This window comes from Elgaria multicarinata, chromosome 3 (assembly GCF_023053635.1).
Source record: "Elgaria multicarinata webbii isolate HBS135686 ecotype San Diego chromosome 3, rElgMul1.1.pri, whole genome shotgun sequence".
In the NCBI taxonomy this organism is placed as follows: Eukaryota; Metazoa; Chordata; class Lepidosauria; order Squamata; family Anguidae; genus Elgaria; species Elgaria multicarinata.
The window spans coordinates 120166990-120190294 of NC_086173.1; the positions used below are offsets into that span (position 1 = coordinate 120166990).

A 23305-nucleotide genomic window follows, 5' to 3' on the forward strand; every position below is an offset into this window, starting at 1 on the left:
GATGAGCTCCCCCACACCCCTGATTCCTCCTGGCCCAGTTCTTTCCCTCTACTGATCCCCGCTACTCACGGGGAGGATGGAAGAAGCCAGGACAGGCGGCCATACGTCCTGCTCGGGATGATCCCGAGACCGCAGGAAGAATCAGGTTTTCTGAGGGATTATTTATCCCTGGGAAAACCCATTCTTGTCCCTCCTTCCTCTCAGGAGTCCCTGTGCGTCATTTTGGACGCACAGGGACTCGGCCGTGACCAGCCCAGACTTTCGGGCTGTTGTAGAAACGGCCTCACTCAGGCCCAGACAACGGTGGCAGTGTGAAGGAAGGAAGAGCAGGAAATGCCCCCTGCCTGCTTGCTCCCTGGCTCTCTGCCTGTCAAAAAAAAAAAAAAAAAACGAGTGGGAGCAATGTTGCAAAAGCGGATGAGAGGCAATAGGTTGTGACAATGGTAATGAAAAGGTAGGGCCCCTCTGAAGGCCTCATGACCAGGGGCCCTCAAAAACCTGGAGCTGAAACTATAGGCAGCAGTCTGATTGATGCAGCTTTTCCCCAGCACGGAACTGCTGCAATTCAGGCCAACAGATGGCCGGCTTACAGCTGTGAGTCCAAAGAAAGGCTTAGTAAAGAACCAAGTTTGTACTGTATTCAGTAAAGACAGAGGGGGCGGGGGGGGGGGGGAGAGGGTTGCCAGCTGGTTCTCCTACATAGCCTGCAAGCTAGCAAGAGGCAAACTTGTTTTTACCAGAAGTTCCGTAGCTGTGACCCGAAGCCTCGGGTAGATCTTTGGAGTTAATTAGGGCCCGTCTTTACTTGTTCCCTCTGCTGAAGATGGCTGCCCTGCTGTTGCATCTCTGCAGATTGCTGAATCCCTTCCCCCGCCCCCCACTCGTCAGAGTGACACTAATTCTTTTTTCCCTCTTGCTTCTGGAGCAGCACCCGTGAAACCATTTATCATCCCTCGTCTGCTGAAAAAGTCTGAAGAATCTCATGTGGTTTCAATCTTTGTCAATTAGATTAGAGTACACTGCGTAAAATGGATTTAATCTGCCCTCTCCCTGGCTGAATTAATCAATAAACTGCCACCAAATGTCCACACTTCCCCCCTCCCTCCGCCTTTCTCAGCGGGAGGATGCAGACCTGTTCTGCAAAAGGCTCTCCGAATGGAACTTTAAACAGTCTGTTTCTTCGTAACACCAAAGAATGTGGCTTAATCATACATCTTTGTTTCCCCTGCAAAGATTTTTTTTTTAAAAAAAAAAAAACCTGCCGTAATTGCCCCGGCCTGTTCCTCTAACTGCACCCCTTTGAAATAGCTTATACTGTTATGTGTACCCCACTTCTGTAAGCTGTGAGACGTTCCAGGGGTACAGTGTTAACCTGGGGTTGGTTATTTTGGAAGGAGGCTGCTGGAGGCTTATGGGTGTTTCATCAAATTGGTAGAAATATACAGATTGAGTATAGGTAGAAGCCTACAGCTCAAACACTCCAGCAGATGATCAGAGTCCTCTGGTCCCACATCAGATATCTAGGTAGACATGAACTAGCCTTCTAAGCAGTACTGGCTCCAGTGTTTTGAGGGCCCTTGGGCAAGACACCCTCCATGGATCTCCTACCTCAGTAAGTCCACCTTCTCACCGCCGTTGTCACCAGCTGTTCTTGCTCCTTATCTTGTTTCTCAACGTTTCTACCACTTGCTTGCTTGACAAGCAGAGAGTCATCGTCAGTTCTTTATTGCGTCTTAGCAAATTGCCATTATACACAAACAGAATAAAACACTATACAATTTTAAACTCCACCAACAAACCATTAAGAGTTGAATCGTTTTCCATACAGTTTTTAGACTTTGTGGCACGGATTTGTAGAGCATTGACAAGGAATTTGGAAGTTCTAAAAGAGACATACTTCTCAGCATCAGACAATAGGAAACAAGCTGTAACAAGGGATGGCCTTCCCTTGAACGATCTTAACAACGGATGAATGTATTTGGTTCGGAGATCATTATACACAGAGCATTCTAGCAATACATGAATAGTATCTTCAATTGATACAGAATTGCAACTGCATTATCCTTCTTAGGAACCCCCTTGTGGCGACTCACCCAGTCTGCCAATGGAAGAGCATTTAATCTTCCCCGAGTGAAGGCAACCCTCATTTTAATATCTGGTAGATCTACGAGGCATTTTGGAAAAGATAAATACAAGGGAACGTAGGAGACATGGAAACTATCAGCTTGGCAAGTCTTGATCTCAACATTTCTACCATTTGCTTGCTTGAGAAGCAGAGAGTCAAGATCTACTGCTCCTACTTCTCATCACCACTGTTTTGTGAGTCAGAGTGAGAGGCAGGTAAACAAGTGGGTTGCAATGCTGAGAAGGAACACAGGCTTCTTCTGGGGTGTGGGCTATCAACAGATGCTCAACTTTGAGTCAGCCCTGCCTCTACTAAGATGCTTCCAGATTCCAAAACTATCATCTCTTTGTGTTTTTCTCAGCCTGCCTCCCAGCTGCAGTCATTGGTCTTTTTCACAGATGCTTAAATTACCTCATCCCCACCAGGAGTTGTGTAGTGGCAGAGGAGAAAACCCTACCTATTTTCCTAAATGACTCCAGCCTTTCAGAATAATTTCTGGCTATTTCTGAAACTTTGTGGATTATTCACCAGTAATCTCCTAAACAAAAGGACCTTCTTCTGCCTAGGCTCTTAAAATTATCTGCTGTAGTCTTAGTGGTTCCATTGCCCAAATCCCACTTTTGCAACACTTTAGAAGAAAAACGTCAAGTTCGGTTGGAATTTCCAAAGGGCCCTAGAGGTGCCTGAAAACCATATCCTTATGCCTTATATGGCTGTGGTTACTATAGAAAAAGGTTACTACAGAGAAGAAAAAAGTTAGTACAGCCAGCAACTAGATTATATCAGTTATGAAATACTGACTCACTTGCTCTGCTTTCTGGGAAACCCACATCTCTTGTTCTGTGTGACTTTGGTAGGAACCACAAGAGAGAAAGAATATCAGTCAAAACATACAAAAGTAATGCTCAGTATTGTCACAGACTGTGGCGCCATAATAAATGGAGTGACTGGGCAATAATAACCACTAATGACATGTGCCCACTCCATGTTCTTGATGTGTTCAAGTGATGAAAGCTTGTGGTAAAGGGATCTCTGAAAAGATCAGACAAAAGAAAGTACTTCTTCACACAGCACCTAGTTCAGGGGTAGGCAACGCGGGAAGTTCAGGGGGCATTTTCACCTGCTGGACCCTCCCCCCCCCATGGGCCACACTCTGCAAATTTGGCGGCAAACCCCTCCATAGCACCAACAAAGTTAAATTTAGCTTGTTCTCAAGTTAAATTTGATCCTTTGGGTACTTTGTAGAACAATGGAATGTTAAAATGGTCAAAATTAGGTTCAGGACAAGCAAAATCTGACCCTTTTAGCAATCCATAGTACTGAATATTTGTGTGGGGAAAATGGTGGATTAAAAAAAATAGACAGGCTTTTGGTCTGACCCAGCAGGGCTCTCCTTATGTTCTTATGCTGAACGAGAGTGAGTGATGGATGAGACCACAAACAGGAATTTAAAGGTAACATTGCTAGGGTAGGAGTGACCTTGGACCAGGCATGGGGATCATGCAGCCCTCCACATGTTGGTGGACTGTGACTCCCATCATCCCTAGGCAGCATAGGTAGTGGTGAAGGGAGTTGCAGCCCAACCACATGTAGAGGGCCACACATTCCCCATCCCTGCCTTAGACCCTGGGTCAAACATTACTGCTGCAGTGCTGGTGCCACTGTAAAAGTGCTGCCACGTTTGGCTGCCCTCTAAAGAGCCCATGCTGCAGAGAGAAGTCATGCAAGCACTGTGCTATATTGGTCACTCCTGAGGCAGCCACCTCTTACCACAGGTGCTGGATGTTCCCCTTTAAATCTCCAATTGGAAAGGCACCTCCATAGTTCCTCCTTCCCATTCCCTACCTGAACCTTTTGCCTTCCTTCTCCTTGTCTTCTTACTTGCTGTGAGCCCCAGCTGGAGACCTGCTCCCTGCAGGAGGTGAGCAAGGTAAGGACCTCTGGGCTGTAGAGGAAATGGGTGGGAGGAGCCTCTCCTGCCTCAGTTGGACACTAAAGGGGAGGGACAGGCAGGGCTTTTCTACCCTGGGCTTTTAACCCACACCTGTACCGAGGCTTCTGCTTTTGGATCCATTGCGGGATTAAGATCGGCACATTAACTTGTGTTTTTCGCCAGGGTTTTTCTTTCTCTGCCTTTTTATATGTTCAATTACCCAAACACTAGAAAGTGCTGTGGTGCAGCAGACTTTCACAATTACACAAGAGTTCTATAACGCCATTGAGAAAAAAATCCCACATGTTTCCCATTAAGAAAAAAAGAAACGTGAAAAAGGTTACAAAGCATGGGAAAGGCCTTGGAAGACGACACCGTTGTGTAAAGGACCCACAAACTACTGTGAGTGAGCAATCACAAACGCACAATAAAAAGTTAATGCAGAAAGGCTCTCCAGCTCATGTGGTGACTGACTTCCCATAGCAGCAGCATTGATCTTCACAAGGGCACAACATACATGTGTGTGGGAGGGGGACCCCATGACCCAGGTTATCCATCATGCTTTCATGGGGTAGAAGCCATTGCTCCATGCATTTCTAAGGTTCGACAGAACAAGAGTGTTGTGCCTTTTTCACCTTGTGGGAGAAGCTTGGGCGGGGGGCTGCATTCCAGTGGTGGGTGGGGCTGAAAGCAAAAGGGTGGGGCCAAAATACCAGCTTATTTATTTTAGGGTGACCATATAGAAAGGAGGACAGGGCTCCTGTATCTTTAACAGTTGTATTGAAAGGGGGATTTCAGCAAGTGTCATTTGTATGCATGCAGCACCTGGTGAAATTCCCTCTTCATCACAACCGTTAAAGCTGCAGAAGTGACCAGATACAAAAGAGGGCAGGGCTCTTGCAGCTTTAACTGCAGGAGTCCTGCCCTATAAAAAACATTTACAACCATACCTAAGCCTTAGGAGAGGCATTTCACCACCAAACGATTGGTGGTTGGGCAAAGGGGGGGGGGGAGCCAGGGAAAGGGGTGTGTGAACATCTGTCCGGGGAAACTCAGTGGGCAAAATTTTGCCCTGGAGACTGAGGTTCTGCCTCCTACCCCCGCTTAGTAGAACTGCTACCTTGGTTCCTCTGGTCTCAATGGAAACAATCCCTCTAGCGATGGGTGCATTAGAAGTACAAAATCCAACCCTCAGTGACAAGCCTGCAACTCTGTTGACTTTTTCGGAGATTGGCTCCTAGTGCTGAGCTGAAAGACAGAGCCTTTATTTCAATCAGAATAAGCAACAGTTTGATCGCTTTTCACCTGACTGTCAAATGCATTTCTATCACTTGGAATTTTTGTAAACAGGGGAAAGACACCATCCAGTCTTCTCTGCTTAAAGAACATTGTGTTTTGTGCCAAACTGGGCTGCAGGAGAACCAGTGGGGGGTGGGGGTGGGCAATGGAGGGGATATATGTGGATGACTGAAAGGCACTAATACCAAGGTCTCCTTTCAGTGCTTGCTGTGTTAAGTAACACAGCTTTAACTGTGAGACAGCCGTCCCTGAAAGAGGAAAATACTGTGTTGGGCACTTAGGGACTTTCTTAAAGGAGGCTATTCAATTCTGACAGTGTTTACTTGTTGGCATTTCACTTCGCTCCCCATTAAAGAATGTTGCATCTCTATCAAATTCTGGAAAACTGCTGCCAGATGCTCAAGAGTGGCTCTGTGTGGTGGGGAATCAGTAGTGCGCTTGCCCTGTCTCCTGTGAGATGAAATATGATCGCCACAGTCAGCCCAGAACATTTGGCCACCTGAGGTAGGCCAACTCCTCCTCCTCCTCCCACCCCTATGGGCAGAAAATAGACCTCCAGATTCTTTGGATGTCAAGGCCCGGCATTCCTTACCATTGGCCATGCTGGCAGGGGCTTCTGGGAACTGAAGTCGAAAACATCTGGAGGTCAACCTTCTGCCCTATGGAGAACTGAGCTGTTCCTCCTCCTAATTCAAACACTTTGTGCGGCAGCTCAGACCCTCCTGGAGACTTTCCAGGGCCAACATGCATGCCATAATACCTCACTCTGCACTGGGTAAGAAGCCACCTTTTGAATTTCCCACAATGCCCCAGAGCAATGCTATGTCACAGGCATTGTGAGAAATAGTGGCTCACTTTCCAGGGATGAGCAGAGACCCTCAGCCAGGCATTTGCAGTAGGCCCTGCTGGGACAGCTGCCTGACAAGGTGGTGCACGGATGCTAGGTCTCCGGACGCCCCTTTCTTAGATCCTCAACTTCCTCTTTATATAGGAGTCATATATGTGATTAAACAAATGTGGCTACTCCCCATCACATCTAATTTGATCCTTAAGCATGGACAGGCTTATGAGTTGCAAAATCCATTAGCATATACACCCACACATTAAAAACTAAGTTCAGGAGAATGGGTACATTAAAGTACTAACGATCATGTCCAAGTGTCAAAAAATGTTCTTGTGATTTATTCAGTGGCTTCCAGATGCTTTAAACTACAACTCCCATGAGCCCCAGCCAGCGTGGCCATTGTTCAAGAAGTACATTTATTATGGTGGCACCCAAATCTTCTGAATTCTAATAAGGTTGCCACCAGCTGTTGCATGAACCTCAATTCTGAGTTCTTTCCAAATCTCTTTACAAAAGGGGGAAACATTCATTTTGCTCATGGGGTGACACAAGGCACAGTTAATGGAGCCTTCAAGTGCTAAATATTGTTATTTTTACGGTATGCTTTCGAGGTTTCAGCTATTGATTTCAGAGTTATTTTTCTTTACAACCTGCTGGTGTCATGGAAAGAATTGCTTTCTAAAATGAATGGGCCATTTGATACCTACAGGCGAGGAGCCTGCTGTATTGCTTTATTGAGGGAGAAATCATTCTACCTTTGTCAGAGGTTTTGGCTCTGTGCTTTGTATAAGAGATGTTGAAAAGAAAGAATAATGTATAGCCCCTCTACCTCCCTTTGTTTCTCAAACTGGATGTGAGACCATAATGACAATAAATATTATGGGCTGGGAACAGACAATAGTTTTTATACAGGTTTCCCCCAGCGAAGTCCTCTCGTTACTCTCTACAGCAGGGATAGCAGAACTCCAGCCTATTGGAGATTGCCCATCTGGCCCCCAGAACCCATGATGTGGTGCAATGATAAACTACAGAACCCCTGATGCAGTGCAACTGTTAGCAAAGTATGCACATGTGGGACAGGCAATAACATTAAAGATAGTAAGAGATGATAGGAAAATGGGATGTGATGGGCCAGCTGGATGACTTTTTATGCATCTAGAAAAGGTAAAGAGATTTTTCACTGGAATTCTGCATGGAGGTCTTGTGTAGCTGTACTAGGGGTGTGGTTCAGACTCCAATTCAGCAAACAGTTCATTCATTACATTTCTATAATGCCCAATAGCCGAAATTCTTTGGACGGTTTACAGAGATTTAAAATAATTAAAACACATTATGCATAGTATAAAAACTACGCACATACAAACATATAAACAGACAGTACACAGACAGACACACATATATCTAAGCAATCTTAAACAATCAACAATAAGAAAAAACATATGCTGCTAAATGCCTGTGAGAAGAAGATCTTAGCCTGGTGCTGAATAGATATCAGTGTTGGTGCCAAGCAGGCCTCGTTGGGGAGATCGTTCCAGAATTGGGGAACCACCACTGAGAAGGCCCTCTCCCTTGTTGCCACCTTCTAAGCCTCCCTCAGAAGAGGCACCTAAAGGCGGGCCTTAGATGATGAATGTAATATAACTGTAGGTTCATGATGGGAGAGGTGCTCTGTCAGATAGTGAGACCCCAAGCCGTGTAAGGCTTTGTAGGTTAAAACCATCACTTTGAATCGGGCTTGAAAACATATAGGCAGCCAGTGCAAGCGGACAAGAGTCAGTGTTATACGTTCAGACCTTCTTGTCCCTGTTATCTATCTGGCCACCACATTTTGCATGAACTGTCTTCAGGGGCAGCCCCATATAGAGTGCCTTGCAGTAATCTAACTTGGAGGTTACCAGATGGCACACACTTCAAGTCGGATCCCAATCTCACTTTGGAGATCCAAATCTCGAAATGCCTCCCTTTGACTACCATTAGAAATCAACAAAAGTCTGTAACTTTTGCCTGGTTGGAACTGGATGAAATGCACAATCATAGTAATGCCTTATAAGGTGATTATGTCTTTCAAATCTCAGACAAATAGGTGCAGGAGGATTTTGTGCTATGTGCCTTCAAATTATTATTATTGAACTGCCAATAACTTTATTTCTTGGCAGAACTGGATGAAAATTTCAAGTATAGTTGCCCTTTCTGATGAATAGGTGTTGGGAGCTTAGTGCATTAACAGCCTCTACACTTTGGGGTTATTTTAAGGTGCGCTTATTCTCCTATATTTTGTGTATGTGTGGCAATTCTTATGAAAATGGCATTCAGCAGAATTACAAAACTCCTATTTAATAAACCTGCAGAATTTCAGAAGAATAGGTGAAGTATTTTGTGTGTGGAAGGAGTTTGTCTTAAGGATCCTTTCCTCAGTAGGAACCAACAGCTGAAAGCCAATGCCCAAACTGGGCCTAGAGCAGACCACCCACTTTCAACACACAGTTGTGCTCCATCTAATGCTATTTTACTTCCCTACCCAAGCCCCGTTTTAATATTTAGGAATTGCACAAGAGCACAGCTGACTCATGGACAGATGTTCTTCCTGGGCTGGGCCCAAGCTGGAAATAAATCCTGCAGTAGGTTTGGATGAGAAGAAAACTTTCATTTTTGTCTCTCTACTATAAAGGGGACAATTTCTTGTTAGGCTTCCAAAGGAAGGGCCTATCCGAGCAGCAACTTACTGGGTCTGGTGTAATTAAAAGCAGATGCTATAGTTACAGCAGCAGCACTGTGAAAAAATGCAGAAGTCCTTATAATGGCACTGTTGGGGCATGCTGGCAAAACAAGCATGCAAGGGACTCTTGAATTGCCACTATGCACGCTACAGCTGGTTTTACAGAGAGGCCAGGCATAGGAACATCTTTTTCTCTCGCTGACCCATTATTGGCTCAGGCTCAAGTTACAGGAAGCCAGATTCCGGCTGGACATCAGGAAAAACTTCCTGTTAGAGCAGTACGACAATGGAACCAATTACCCAGGGAAGTGGTGGGCTCTCCCACACTAGAGGCATTCAAGAGGCAGCCGGACAGCCATTGTCAGGTATGCTTTGGGGTGGATTCCTGCATTGAGCAGGGGGTTGGACTCAATGGCCTTCTAGGCCCCTTCCAACTCTACTATTCTAGGTTTCTATGATTCACTCAGTTCTTTCAGAAGGGAATAACCCATTTTTTATTATGCAAAGTATTGTGTAACTTACCAAGGAATTAACGGATTCAGGTTTAGTCATACGTAGAGTCGATCCACTGATATCTATGGCCCCTATTATATTTATTTGTATCCCACCTTTTCCCTAATACTGGGACTCAAGGCAGCTTTACAAAATTAAAACATATACCATTATTTATTTCAATGGGTCTTCTGTAAGTATGACTAAATCTGGATCCAACGCCAGTTCATGAAGTATTAAGAATTTCTACGTCAGAAATGCAATTTCAATACTGGAAAATATAATTTAAGGAATGGTGAGGTTTAAAGATTTAATTATAAAAATAAGACTACATTTGTGTGTTGATAGTAACTATAAAGTATTATAACTATTTTATTTTATTTTTAAAAAGTGTTATGCAAAATACTAATCACCTTTCTATTTGTTTATATGGGAATTGTACTATATTACTGGGTTTACCAAAATGTATTTGTATTTTATAATATACAAAAAATCATTTTTAAAAAAAGGCGTTGCAGTTTACCAAGCTCTCTCACCACCCTCTGTGAATCACTAGGAGTAGCCACTTCCCATTTTTTAGAGTAAGAAACCGTTCTTGGGTGGGTCACAGTAGTTGCAGCCCATCTGTGCTGTAGTTAAATGCAGCTGGACCCATATAGTTTTGCCTTCATGCTCAACCATATGCAAATGTTTGACCATAAAAGCAAGCCCAACTGAAACATTTCTGGGGCACGTCATTTCAGGACGGTCTGTTTGGAGATAATTTGCGGGCGGGGAAGTCAAGTGTTCACTAGAGAGATTACAGGGGTCTTGCAGGTTGCCTCAATTGAGGGCCACTAGTCTGGAAGGTTCCTTACACTTACACACACAGAGAAGAGCTGGTGTTGAGTAGTGGCAATTCAAACATCTTCTGCATGCTTGTTTTGCTGGTGAGGCCTGACTACAGGGCCATTTCAGGAATCCTGGAACCTCCGAGAGGCGGCCAGGGTTCTCCAAACCCCTCTGTGGCTACTGCTTTAGCAGCCATTCTCTCTTCCCCCTACTCTGAGGGAGCCTAAGAAAAGAATTCTCAACACACTCTCCCCAAACTACGATTCCCAGGATCCCTTGCGTGGTGGGGAAAAGGGGAACAATAGTAGTTAAACTGATATTAAGCTATTGTTCCTTCATAGCGTAGGGATATCCTTAGGATGATTCTCTGGCAGGCCTGTGCCCCTTCCCGGCAGGCTGACATTGTCACTGAACTCATGTCAGCTATGCGCACATACCCGTCTTACCAATGTTTCAGTTTGGCGGGATGGATCCAAGATCTCTGAAGCATGCTTCAACTGACTGGCCACTGTTTTTATAGTACTTTGTTTTGAGTTGTGCAATTTTAATTTGCTGTTTTTAATCTTCTTTCTTTTTACTATTTCATTCCTATGTGCACCTCTCTGGAATCTGTTTTAGATATGGAATGGAATATAAATACTGTAAATAAATAAATAAAGGATTCTTTCCGGCCAGGGACAGCTCCCTCACCTGAAGCTCCTAATGAACCTGCTCCAGGGCGGTTCTTTCCATTCTTGATCCTGTTTTATAAAGAGGGAAACAAAACTGATGAGATAGCAGAGAGCCTTTGCCTGCCAAGTCTTGGTTATAGCCTCACAAATCTAGGAGAGGGGCACAAAATAAAACCGCCAAAGCCCTAACAATTTTTACACTTTATTTTATGTGTGTGTGTGTCTCTATAAACCATACAAACAGTCGGCGTATTTGAAACGGTAAAACAAAACCAAAAACGAGGGAGAGAATGAAAATTCAATCAACCTTGACACTGATGCTTGAGGGCAAAGCAAAATTCGACCCTCTGGTCTCCCTGGCCTTCACTTGCATGGAACTCCCTGAGCTGCCAGCTCTGTGCCAGGGAGAAACGCAGCTGATCTTCTTGTCCATAGAAGAGCAGGCGATTTAGCAAGACCATATGGCTCAGTTTTTTCCTGATGCAGAACTATAAAAGCTCTGAGAGCATGGGAAGGCCTGCTCTTCCCAGTACATTGCGCCTAGGGACACTGAGCGCCCTCTGGAATAGCGAAACCCCATCTTTATCCCCGGGGGAGCCTTCCGAATACACTGTGTGAAACTGTCTTCGTTTCAAAGGAAGTATTTATGATGCCTATAAAATGAGCTGGTAATTATCATTGGGTCTTTATGCGCAAACATGCGCATAGCCTTGCACCCGGCATTGGACAGGATGCTGGTATGGAGGGGATGATGAGAGATGGTGGAGAATTCAGGCAATTTCTTACTGTCTGGCATTTGGTTCTTCCTCAGCATCTATTCTGTCCAAAGAAGAACTTTTACATTTCACCTCCACACCAGGGAGACATTCACAAGTGGACCTGCTGCGTTGTCAGACTGCACATCTCGAGGTGGGGTTGGGGATGGAGCAGAAAAGTGCTATTTTGGACGAGACAGAGCCCCCATTCAGACAACATGCTAAACCATGCTGCTTAACCACAAAATGGTTCACAGAATGCATTAACCTTTATGCATTCCATTAACCATTTTGTAGTTAAGCAGCATGGTTTAGTGTGTTGTCTGAACGGGGCCAGAGATGCTGAAGAACAGGATAAATAAGCACTTGCTTCCCTGTTTCCCTTCCATTGCTCGCATGACAATTTGATCTGCTTTTTCAAGATTTCCTGGATGGTTAAATGTGTTTGAAAAGATGGAAGCAGCCAGTGAAAGGCATCACTATTCTGTTTTGCCCCTTTCGGCTGGCTTCGAATTGCATTCCCCTGTCTTTTCACCATGTACACTTTGTTCTCGCTACCGCCATCTCAAGAGTTTGGACGTTCTGCAAAAGACCACACAACAACTGCACAACCAGCAGCTCCTCAAATTAAGTGTAAGCATGCACACTGAGACACGTAATGCAAAGTACATAAATGGTTGTATATGTCATTACTATGCATGAGGTATTGTGAAGCACAATCTGAGCTATTGTAGTGCAAGGTTTTGGTTTCCCTAGTGTAGGATACAGACGTTTTTGGTGTAGAGTGTGAATAGCCCTGGACATAATTCTCTCTCATTCTCCCCCCTCCCTTTCTCTGCAGGAGCATACAGAAGAAAGGCAGACAGTAAAATGCATCCTTTGATCGCCAGCTGATGCCTGGCAGAGACAGTACAACATCCTCATCTGGGACATAATCAAAACCCCACTGGTGGATAACCTCCCGTTAGCATCAATGGGCTTTTTCCCCCCCAGGCCATTGCAGCAACACTTCGTGGCCAATGGAAAAGCAGCTTGGAGCAGAGCGTTCCGCAGCCTTCCTTGCGGGCACTTCAAAAGCTGCTGTCCATGTTGATGCTCCTTCATTGGCAGGTGTCTTTCAAACATCACAGCGATGCAGTGTTGAGATCAAAGGGGAGGGCTATCCAATCCATTCCAGGATTAAGGACCTGGATGTCCTCTGTTCAGTACCCTGTTGGACCGTGTCAAAAGCACCATCGTGAGAGTTTTGTTTTCTCAGAGCAGCAGGTAGGCCAGCACTGTAGCAGAAGCCTCCGTTAGTTTCCCAGTTTCAATTCCAACCCATTAAGCAGCCAAACCAAGTAGAAGCAAAGGGCCAGGAACCCAGTGCCCAGGAGGTCTCCCAGAGCAGTGAGGTAGGGGATGGAGTAATTGTCAGGATCCAGGCCCTTTCTCCACGTCAGCCGTACGACAAGGTCAGCTACGTAGAGCAGAATTCCCACCTGTGGGCGGAAAAAGACACGAGGTCACCAGCATGAAAAGCAGCCGTGGCGTGGGCACGCGGAGGGGGTTCGTTTTGACAATTCGGGGACGTGAGTGAAACAAGGCAAAAGGGAAGTAAAATTTCTACCTGCGATTATGAGGCTCCCCAGCATTTTGGCAGCTGGCAGCCACTGTAGCCCTTCCCCCGCCCATTCAGCAGGCCGACTGAGGACAAGGAAAAAGCCTCATTCGCTGTGGTTAAAGCCATGGTTTAAGGGTGTCTTCTGAACGGGCCCATTGTGGTTGCTAGTGGAGGCAGGAGGAGGGAAAACAGCTACCAACCGCCATGGCATTGAGAACCAGCACAGCCACCACTAGGACTGCAAAACAGTGAGCTGGAGGGAGATTCAGGACACATTTCACTCCCTGTCTTCCTCTCATTTCGAGCCAAATATTCTGTTAAAAACCCCATTTGCCTCAGCCCTAGAAATATCGTGGGCAAGGTAAGGTGATAGACTGTCTTCTTTAGGACATGGGAGAAAGGTCTGGCAGGTGGGTGTGGTCCAGATGGAAAAGTGGGGCTCTGAGGGAACGTTCTGCAGTGTTCTACGATGGCATCTCTAGATCCGTTTTCACTAGAAATATGTACAAAAGGCACTAGGCCTTCAAGTGAGTGCTCTCAGTTCAGAAATCTAAAAGGGACTGGCATCAGAATGGTGGCCCTATGTTTAATGAAATAAGGGTGTGACATTGGCACTCCACAGCTACAGTGGCTGATCTACTTTGGAATACAGAGCCTAGTCCGTTTCTGATTACCTGCAGGAGAGCAGCCATCAGGTAAAATGCCACAAACATGAAGGTGAGCGCCGTGTGGCCTGCCTGGAGGAGATGAATGCTGTAAAGGAACAATAGGTGCCCTGGGATCACTAGCAGCATCAGGACCCGAGCGGACTTTGAATTCACCCCTGCAGAGGATGAAAAACAAGTATTATAGCATAACTATGGTTTATACTGAGTGGACCGAGACTCAAGTTTTCTTGAAACAGCATGGCATCAACTGGTAGCGATTGTGTGTTGAGTGACTCAAGTGGCCCAGGTAGCTGGCCACTATCTTCTAAACCAGTGGTTCCCAAAGTGGGCGGTACTGCCCCCTTGGGGGCGGTGGGATTGCCTAGGGGGGCGTTAAGGAGCAAGGGGGCGTCAGGGGGGCGCTCAAGGTGGTGGCAGGGGGGGGCGCTCAAGGTGGTCTTTTCTGAGAAGCGCCTCTCCAGAAGGTCTTAAAACCCAGGGACATTTTTATGGGAGAAGGTAGTTTGGTCCCAAGCCATATAGGGGAAGAACCCACACATGTATTAAAACTGTTTAAGAAGAGTCCTTTTAACGGTGAATTGAAATGTTTCAAAAGCACCAAAACGCTAATGGAGAGACATACCCATGCTCCACCACGCCAGCTGCAAAACAGAGGCGTTCACTCTCTTTTCCCTCCCTTCCTTGGCAAGCCTGCAGCAGGTGCTTCCCGTTTAAAGGGGCCAACTGAGCTACAAAATGACATTGAGCTGAATGTCCAGGAGTTTTGGTTACAGAAGGAAATTTCTGATCACTATCCTGCACTATGGAGAGTCGTTCAGCAGCTCCTGGTTGCATTTCCAACATCATATTTGGTGGAATGTGGTTTTAGTGTGGTCTGCCTACTTCTCTCCAAGCAAAGAAATCTATTCCAGATTACTAAATGTGGTGATTTAAGACTCATGTAAAGTGACTTTAAACCAGACATTGGGAAACTGGTATCACTTCATCAAGCCCCATCCATCACATTAAGAATTTACAGAATAGTGAGGTACTCTACCCTAGTTACTAAATTTGATATCTAATATACTTACTATATGACTATCAGACTTTCAAAAGATGATATCACTGGAACAAGTTCATCAATTATGTTTAATTGAATAAACTAAAAAAAGTAATTAGATTTTGAATAAATATTAAATTAATTGTTACTGTTTTGAATTTTATTGTTATCTTCCTGAGTGGGTCGTTGAAAACCGCTATTCTGAATAATGATTTTTATAATGTAGGGTAGGGGGCACTTGGCATGAGTTTGTGGAACCAAGGGGGCGGTGACCTGAAAAAGTTTGGGAACCACTGTTCTAAACAGTTCTAAGGTTTCAAAAGGATCCATCGCTGCATAAAAAATGACCTCGATAAGAGGGCTGTGGTAACAGAAGAATGAGTGGAAAGGTGATTGACAGCAGGAATGTGGGATGGGATGGTGGGTGGGGTTAGACTGTGTGACAGGCAGGTCAGCGAGCAAAAAAAAGGAGATGGAGAGATACAGCTAGAGGAATGGGGAGAGTAAGGAGAGAGATGAGTTGGGAGAGTGAGAAAAGATGAGATAAAAGGCAGGACAACTGTTAAACTGGGGTGGTGGTGAATTGGGATATTAGAACAATTATTTGTTATTCTATATCAAATGACTATTTCTTCTGGTTGTCCATCAGTAACTATATTTAGGCATTTTAATTCCTGAATGTGTTCTGGTCTGGTGGATTCTAGGATAACTTATCTCACCTCACACGCTACCTTTGAAAGTTGGACTGCAACTCCCAACAGAGTTGAGAGTTTAGGCCCAACACCTTTGGAGGACACCAGGTTGGGGAAGTCTGATAAAGCGTCTTACTGCTCTCCATAACTCAGCAGATGTGGTGGGCGAAGTTTATTTTGGTTAACGTTAAGAGCCTGGAACATAAGAAGAGCCCTGCTGGATCAGACCAAGGGTCCATCTAGTCCAGCACTCTGTTCGCAGTGGCCAACCAGCTGTCGACCAGGGACCAACAAGGCAGGACATGGTGCAACAGCACCCTCCCACCCATGTTCCCCAGCAACTGGTGCATGTCATCTTGAGCCCTTGAGTAGGAACATGGGGGAAAGCTGTACATGTTGGACTAAGTGGGTCAGCCATGTGGCTGACACAGTGACCTCTAGGGCCCAGGGCCTTGTAGGGGACCCCCAGGAATGTCTTAGTCACTTGAAGTGATTTCCTATGATGGCTTTCTTCAAGTGGCGAGCCATCCTGTACAGGCGAGCACCACCTGGATTAGGAGATTTTCTCCATGCTGCATCAAAACGAGACTCAACATGGAGGCTGAAGGGATTGTTTCACTGGACATGAGAAAAATCAACATTGTGTCTAAATCAAGAGGCAACTGCAGTTCAGAAAATGTTATTTCTATCTCCTACACTTTTCCACATTCACAGACACATAATGTCCTTCTATTTACTGAGGACAAATGAAGCTTCATAACAAAATCCAGGCCAGAGTGATGGTTACCCATGCGAACCAATTATGGGTAAGCCTGGTAAGTCTATCAGAGTGATTGGATAACCAATCATGGTTATCAATGGAAAATATTTTATGTGTGAGAGACGCTTAACAACTGGTTCCTGCCTTGGTTCCAGCAGCATTTTTCAATAAAGCAGCCGTCCACGTGAGCTGGAACAGGCCTTGGTGGCTAGATTTTGGATTCATTTCTTTAATTTATCACAATGACTCCAAGGCATTGTGAGAAATTAAAATGGCGACTCCAACGTCAAGTAAGTCTGCCTGGGCACATCAAAGGATGAGGGGGCACCCCAGAAGGAACTTTACCAAGAACTCCCACAAATCCAGAGCCAGTCCTGAGCTGGGAGATTGTGGATTTTGATCATAGGAATGTTGAGATTGTGGAAGCTGCTGTGGCTAAGATCTGCGGGCTTTCAGCTCAGGCATTACATGCCTCATAAAAGGAAATAAAAGCAGCTGAAAGTAGCACATGAATCAGGGCATTCTGGAGTTCTCGGCCCAAGGAAAGCTGCATTTCCACCTTTTCTACGAAGCGCTGTCCATGGGCCTTGCTAGACCTACCGGGTGTTCCGTGGTTGAGGAGGGGTGAATCCGGATTTTCCTGTTTAGGTGTGACGCCTCATGGTCCACACCTTGTGTGGATTATCCCGGTGATGGAGGGGGGTGGTTGCGGAAGTTTGCTCCGGTTGTGGTGCTGTTGGGTCGAGCACGGGTTGCGCAGCCACACCGGCCTGATTTCCGGGGGTGGGTGGGTTCCGCCCACCGCACGATTTGCGCAAGTGCGAGAGAGCGCAATCCACATAGATGGGCGGCGGTGGCTGAAGTGGCGCTGCTGCTATTGTTCCATGCCGCCCCCTCCCTCAGGCTGGGCACAGGGGAGCCAGTTGGGATTGGGTGATGACCCACAGGGGGCGTGGCCAGCGGTGGCAGGAGAATGGGAACGAGTGGCATTGTTGAGCGGAAAACATTGACAAGGCAGGGATGCTGCCATTTCCTTTCGGGGGTGATGACAGGCGTACTGTGATCCGAGGACAGCTGTCTGCATGGGCTCTCTGCACCTACACATCCCATCACGCCTCTGAGTTTTGCCGGCGACGACCGGCCCTGTGCCCTTCCCCTGCCCATCCCAACGTCCTTCGCACCACATGTATTCAATAAAATACATTCAAACTGCACGACGTCTAGTCTTCCTGAGTCTACCGATTTGAGTCTACCTGAGTCAAAACTACGATTTGAGTCTTCCTGAGTCTACCGACTCTTCCTGAGTCTGCTCATTGGCATCGTTAGCAGAAAGAAGCGGGGGCTCGTCAGTTTCCGCACCAGCGGAGGTCCAAAACCGGCGTCAGCAGCCTGCCGCCGTCACTCCCCCCCCCAGCAAACGCAGTCGGACGGATAGGGGAGTGTATTGACACAGTGCAAAGGGGCCCCAGGGCACGTGCCCACCCCCTGGGCTGATGCTTCCCTGACCTACCGCCTGCTGCTGCGTGGCTGCTGGAAGATGGCCACCCACCCTCGCTTGTTGCCCCCTTACAGCCAGCTGCCGCGTACCCACACCAATAGGCACACAGCCCTGCGTGCCTCTACCGTGCCCATCATTCCCCGCTCGCCTTTACATCTTCTGCACAGCGTAAACCACTGGCATTAGGACGGTACCTGTGGCTGCCCACCAACTTCCCATTACAGTTGGATGCCCGCCTTCCCGAAAAGTGACCCACGCAGAGGTACCGAGCTGCACATAACCCACACATCCACAACACCCCCCCCCCCAACCACTCACCAGACACTTTTTCGGTCCTCCATTCGTGCACAAAGCGGACCTGTTTGGTGTTTTTTAAAAAAGCCGCCGTGCCGCTGCCACAGCTGCGCACGAGGCGCAAACAGCGGAGGAGGTTTGGCCGAAACCGCTGGCCACTCCCCTTAGCACGCCTTTTCCTGACCAGTGCTGACCTCGCCGGAAACTGCGCTGACCTCATCTCGTCCCACACCTCCGCCACCCGTATCCAAATTAGCGCGCGCCGACAGACAAAGCCGCGCTTAAAGCCGTTTCATAAAACACGGGAAAACAGAGGTTTCACCACAGGATGAACATGGATCCCGGTGAACGTCGTGTGGATCTGTAAAGACGACGACGGTACGTAACGCGTGCTACGGCCCCGTCTAGCAATGGCCCATGTTTCACCTCCATGCTCCTGCTCAGGGGCCCAGGACGACACCGTCGGGTTCTGAAGCCCTGATGTTTTCTTTGTTCTTGAAGGACCAAGAGCACTTGGAAGCATTCTCGCTTGCCAATGTCCCTTAAACTTCCGCTGCATAAATATTCCTCCAATGGCCCATCTCCACTAAAATTTGGAAAGGCTCTGAGAAGGAAGTGCTTGGAAAGGAGCACAAGTCTAGATGTGGTGCTATGAAGTTATACTTTGAGGGAGCTGCCCCTGTGCCCCAGCAGCAGGTAACGAAACAACACGTTGAAACCTGCTTTTATAGCTCATTCCTCATCATGTTCACTTGGAAGAAAGTTCTCCCAAAGGGACTCCTTAGGGGTGGGGGAATGGGCGCGACCAGTCCTCATTTGGCTTTGGGAGAGATTCCCTCCTCCTTTAGTCTTTTTTTTTCTTAAAGGGGGGGGGGGTTCCTCATCATTTTTTGTACTTCTAGAAATGTTGGGGTTCCCCAAGCCTACTGACTCTTCCCTCTTGTGTGTCATGGATGGGGCCATTTTGGCTACATCAGAACTGATACTGATGTAGTATATAGGGTTTTATTTTACAGATGTATCTCCCTACAACTACAAGGATTTCCCTGACAGTTAGCGGGGCAAAACCAAAAGGTTCCATACAGATTTTTCACTGTCACTTCTTGATTCATTTATTCATTTCATTTATTCTATTTCTACCCCATCCCATAGTCGGAAATTTCTAGGCAGTTCACAAAGATTAACAACATTAAAATACATTATACAAAGCGTAAAACCATTTACATAAAAACATATAAATCGACAACATTTTTTAAAAAATGTGCCTAAGGACCGTGGCCTACCTGAAGAGAAGAAGGTGGTGCATGGATTAGGCCAGTGCTGCCTCAGCTTGTGTGGCAGGACTCCAGGCATGCTCCAGAAGTGCAGAAATGTAGAGATGCGGCTGGCCTGGATGGCCACCAAATTGCCGCCGACACCTGTGAAGCCAAAGTGCAGAACATGCAGCTGTTAGCCTTTGGTGACAAGAATGCCTCAGTCCAGGGCTCCCTGGGAAGGAGGGGGCCAGTCAGTGTCCACTGAGATGATCCAGGAAAGGGGGCACATGAGCCCAACCCTCAGCAACAGTCACGATCTGGGCCGCAGCCTTCTGAGGGGTCTTCTAGGACAACATAGGCAGCTGCCTTATACTGAGTCAGACCATTGGTCCATCTAGCCCAGTACTGTCGACCTTGATTGGCAGTGGCTTTTCAGAGTTACAGGCAGGATTCTTTCCTTGCCCTACCTGGAGAAGCCGGGGATTGAACCGGGGACCTTCTGAATGCAAACCAGGTGCTCTCCCACTGAGGCTACAGCCCCTCTTCTCTTCAAAGAAGCGGTAGTTCTTAGGACCAGCCCCTTTTATGTAATCAGGGGAGAAGCCAGGGATTGAACCGGGGACCTTCTGCATGGAAAGCAATGCAGTGTGGAGCTCTACCACACTGAGCCACAACCTCTCCTGATCTCTACCACTGTTCTACCATTGAGTCAGGCAGCCACCCACAGCTCCCACCCTCCTGTGAAAACTAATCCTAAGGCCATATCCTGACTTATATCTGTGTGCTGAACACATATCAAAGATCTCTCCCTCCCACTTGTAGCAACATCAAGAATTCTTATTTAGCCTTGGGCCTGCCTCAATTTCCCTTCCCATAACTCTTGCAGCACACTGTACCATGGTCCTCAATTCTGAACATCCCTCAAGAGCATGGGAAAAGCATGGTGAAGGCTCCCAGTGAACGTCTCCCTTTTGATGTTTTTTTTTACAGCTGCATTACGTCTTCTTCTGCCTCTGACATGAAGGAGCTGCCATATGGTCTTTGGCAATAATGGACCACTTCCTCAGGAAGAATCTGGCTCAGGCCCTTTACTACAGAGCCAACAGCTGCTTTTAGTTCTGCTTCTCAGCAGTGGACAGAGCCACAACACTCTTTCATTATTACCAAATCTAAAAGATGGAAAGACCGACACAGATTCGGCACAGACTGAATCAGCTTTGTACACTTTGGAAAATTTATAAGACAGATGTATTCTTTCTAAAGCGATCTATTTTGGCCATGCAGGGAAACCACCTTTCTCATTCAGCAGGTTGATTAGTTCTATGGAAACCTCACATTATTGCTTTACATGTTTGTGGGATCTCTCCTTCCTTGCAGTGGCCTCTTCTGCTGATCATGTGCACACATGTGAACATGAATAGGGGAGGAGCTTCTATTAAGCATCTTAGTGGAATCCTCTTCACGTGGGAGCTGCCCCTGAGGTCACACTGGATACATTTTAAGCCTCTCATTTATTCTTTTATTTATTTATTTTAAAAAAAACATTTTATGCTGCCTTATAGCAAGAGAATTCAAGGTTTAAAGTTATGTTTGTGCCAAACCACTTTGATCTCCAAGTCTTGTGTTTCTGACCCGGTTCACACATGACGCTAACCCATGATTTAACCCATGGGTTGTTAAATTCTGGGTTGTGATGTCTGACCCCATCTGCGCTAACAAACAATGATTTGTTAACCATGAACAGCCCAGAAAAATAATCCATAGTTTGTTGTTTGGGCGTGAATTGTGGGTTGTTTAAACCATTAGTTGCCATTACGTGTGAAACAAAAACAGAGGGTTGTTCATGGGTTGTATTTCGACAGGCCAGAGGAAGCAGGCAAGAGTGGTAAAAAAATCCCAGTCCCTCTACATGCCAGTACTACAGTGCCACAAAGGCATTTGGGGTACAAGGAAGGAGCAGCAGGCGAAGGAGGAGGGAACAAACATCCAGTGATTCAGAAAACAACCCATGGCTTGTTTGATCATCTGCCAGACAAACTCTTTGTAGGGTAACAAATGATGGGCTAAATAAGCAATGAGTTAGTGTTATGTGCAAACCAGGCCACAGTGTGGCACAGCTTAAACACTACGAGTCCCATTCTGCAGTGACACCCTGAGTCATTTGTCCAAGATCCAGGGCCCACATACAAGTGTTATGTAATGTACACAGCTTTTGAACTGGTTAATCTTCCATTGTAAACCAATGTTTTAGGACATAGATAGCTGCCTTATACCAAGTCAGACCAATGGTCCATTTAGCTTAATATTGTCCTCACTGTCTGGCAGCAGCACTCCAGGATTTTAGCCCTTCCTAGAGATGCCGGGAAATGAGCCTGGGACCTTTTGCGTACAAAGCAGATGCTCCATCACTGAGTTACAGCCCCCTCCACTATGCAGATGAATAGAATTATCAATTTGGGGAAGATCCTCGTGATTAAATCCTTCCAATTTCCTGAGATGCCAAGCTGCTAAATTATGTGCTGCAGCTTTGTAAGAGAATCAAGGCTGATTTTACTTATGGATCTAAAAACTAGGAACCTCGAGAGAGAGAAAATAGATTTGCAACCTCCAAACCCCTCTATTAATATGGAAATCAAAAGAAAGTAATAATGTTCAGCCTACCATTGATCACAGGGGTGAAAACAGCCATGCCTTCAAAGTTTGGGTTTGTTATGGTCTTGTCCAAGATTAGTCCCCCAAGGCTGTTTAAAAAAAACAAAGCAAATATGCACAAATAGGTTAATCCCCCATCCATTAGTGCCCACTGCCCAGGGACTGTATAATTAATAACTATCAGCATCTTCCACTCATAAGACTATATGCAGCCACACGTGCTTCTCATTCTGACCTGTTCAGCAAAATTTTAAGCAGGCAATTTTGACGTCACTGATGTCTCTGAGGCAGGCAGTTTACCAAGACAGATCTCAACCCTCTTCCCAGAGAAGGAAGAGCTGAAGGGAAATGAAGAGTGAAACCCCACATTAGGAGAGATTTAATATTAAGAACGAAAGAAGAGAAGAGGAGCCCTGCTAGAGCAGCCCAAAGGCCTATCTAGTCCAGCATTCTGTTCCCATAATGGACAACAGATGCCCATAGGAAGCCCACAAGCAGGACCTGCTGATGTTCCCCATCAACTGGGGTACAGAGGCAGACCGCCTCTGATCTTGGAGGTAGCATAGAGCCATCAGGACTAGCAGTCATTGATAGCCTTCTCCTCCATGAAAGCGTCTAATCCCCTTTTAAAGCCACCCACCTCGGTGGCCATCACTACATCATGTAACAAAACAAGATGTGGCATATGTGGTAACGTGGGTAAAGCCTTGAGCACTGAAGCAACACTGGGAATATCTCACGTGGATTACAGACCGACAGACATATTTTTGTTTTACAAAGTCTCATTTTGCGGCATATCATCTTCAATCACGTGGCATGTACAAAGTCGTAAGTTACATTTATTCTAGAGGCCGTGATCATTCAGCGCTTCAGAATATTTTGGAGGGACTGTAGCCATGGCATACTTTCATAAAGAAAGTGCCTGGGTCCAGCTCCAGCTGAGAGCACCCCTCCCTCCTGCTGTCACCTGTAACTGCTGAACTTTCCAACTAAGATTGTAGTGCCTGAATTTGCTTTCCTTTTCCCCCTCCTCCTCCTCCCTCCCAATCCCCTTTCCTTTTGTGTCATGTCTTTTAGATTGTAAGCCTGTGGGCAGGGACTGTCAAGAAATACTTTTGTAAGCCGCCGTGAGAGCCTTTTTTGGCTGAATGGCGGCATAAAAATCCTTAAATAAATA

At 46.3% G+C, this 23305-nt stretch overlaps 1 protein-coding gene across 3 annotated transcripts in view; it reads right to left on the reverse strand.

Annotated features, from left to right (window-relative positions):
• Positions 1 to 12909: 12909 nt before the first annotated feature.
• The window catches only part of SLC41A3 (solute carrier family 41 member 3), a 50965-nt gene continuing 40569 nt past the window's right edge, over positions 12910 to 23305 (reverse strand). For all 3 annotated transcript variants that reach the window (XM_063121381.1, XM_063121382.1, XM_063121383.1), the window contains 4 exons: positions 22138 to 22217; positions 19504 to 19638; positions 13944 to 14092; positions 12910 to 13147 (listed from right to left, as the gene is read on the reverse strand). In XM_063121381.1, coding sequence (XP_062977451.1) covers positions 12962 to 13147; positions 13944 to 14092; positions 19504 to 19638; positions 22138 to 22217 — 550 coding nt within the window. In that variant the 3' untranslated portion in view covers positions 12910 to 12961. The remainder of the gene's footprint in view (positions 13148 to 13943; positions 14093 to 19503; positions 19639 to 22137; positions 22218 to 23305) is intronic.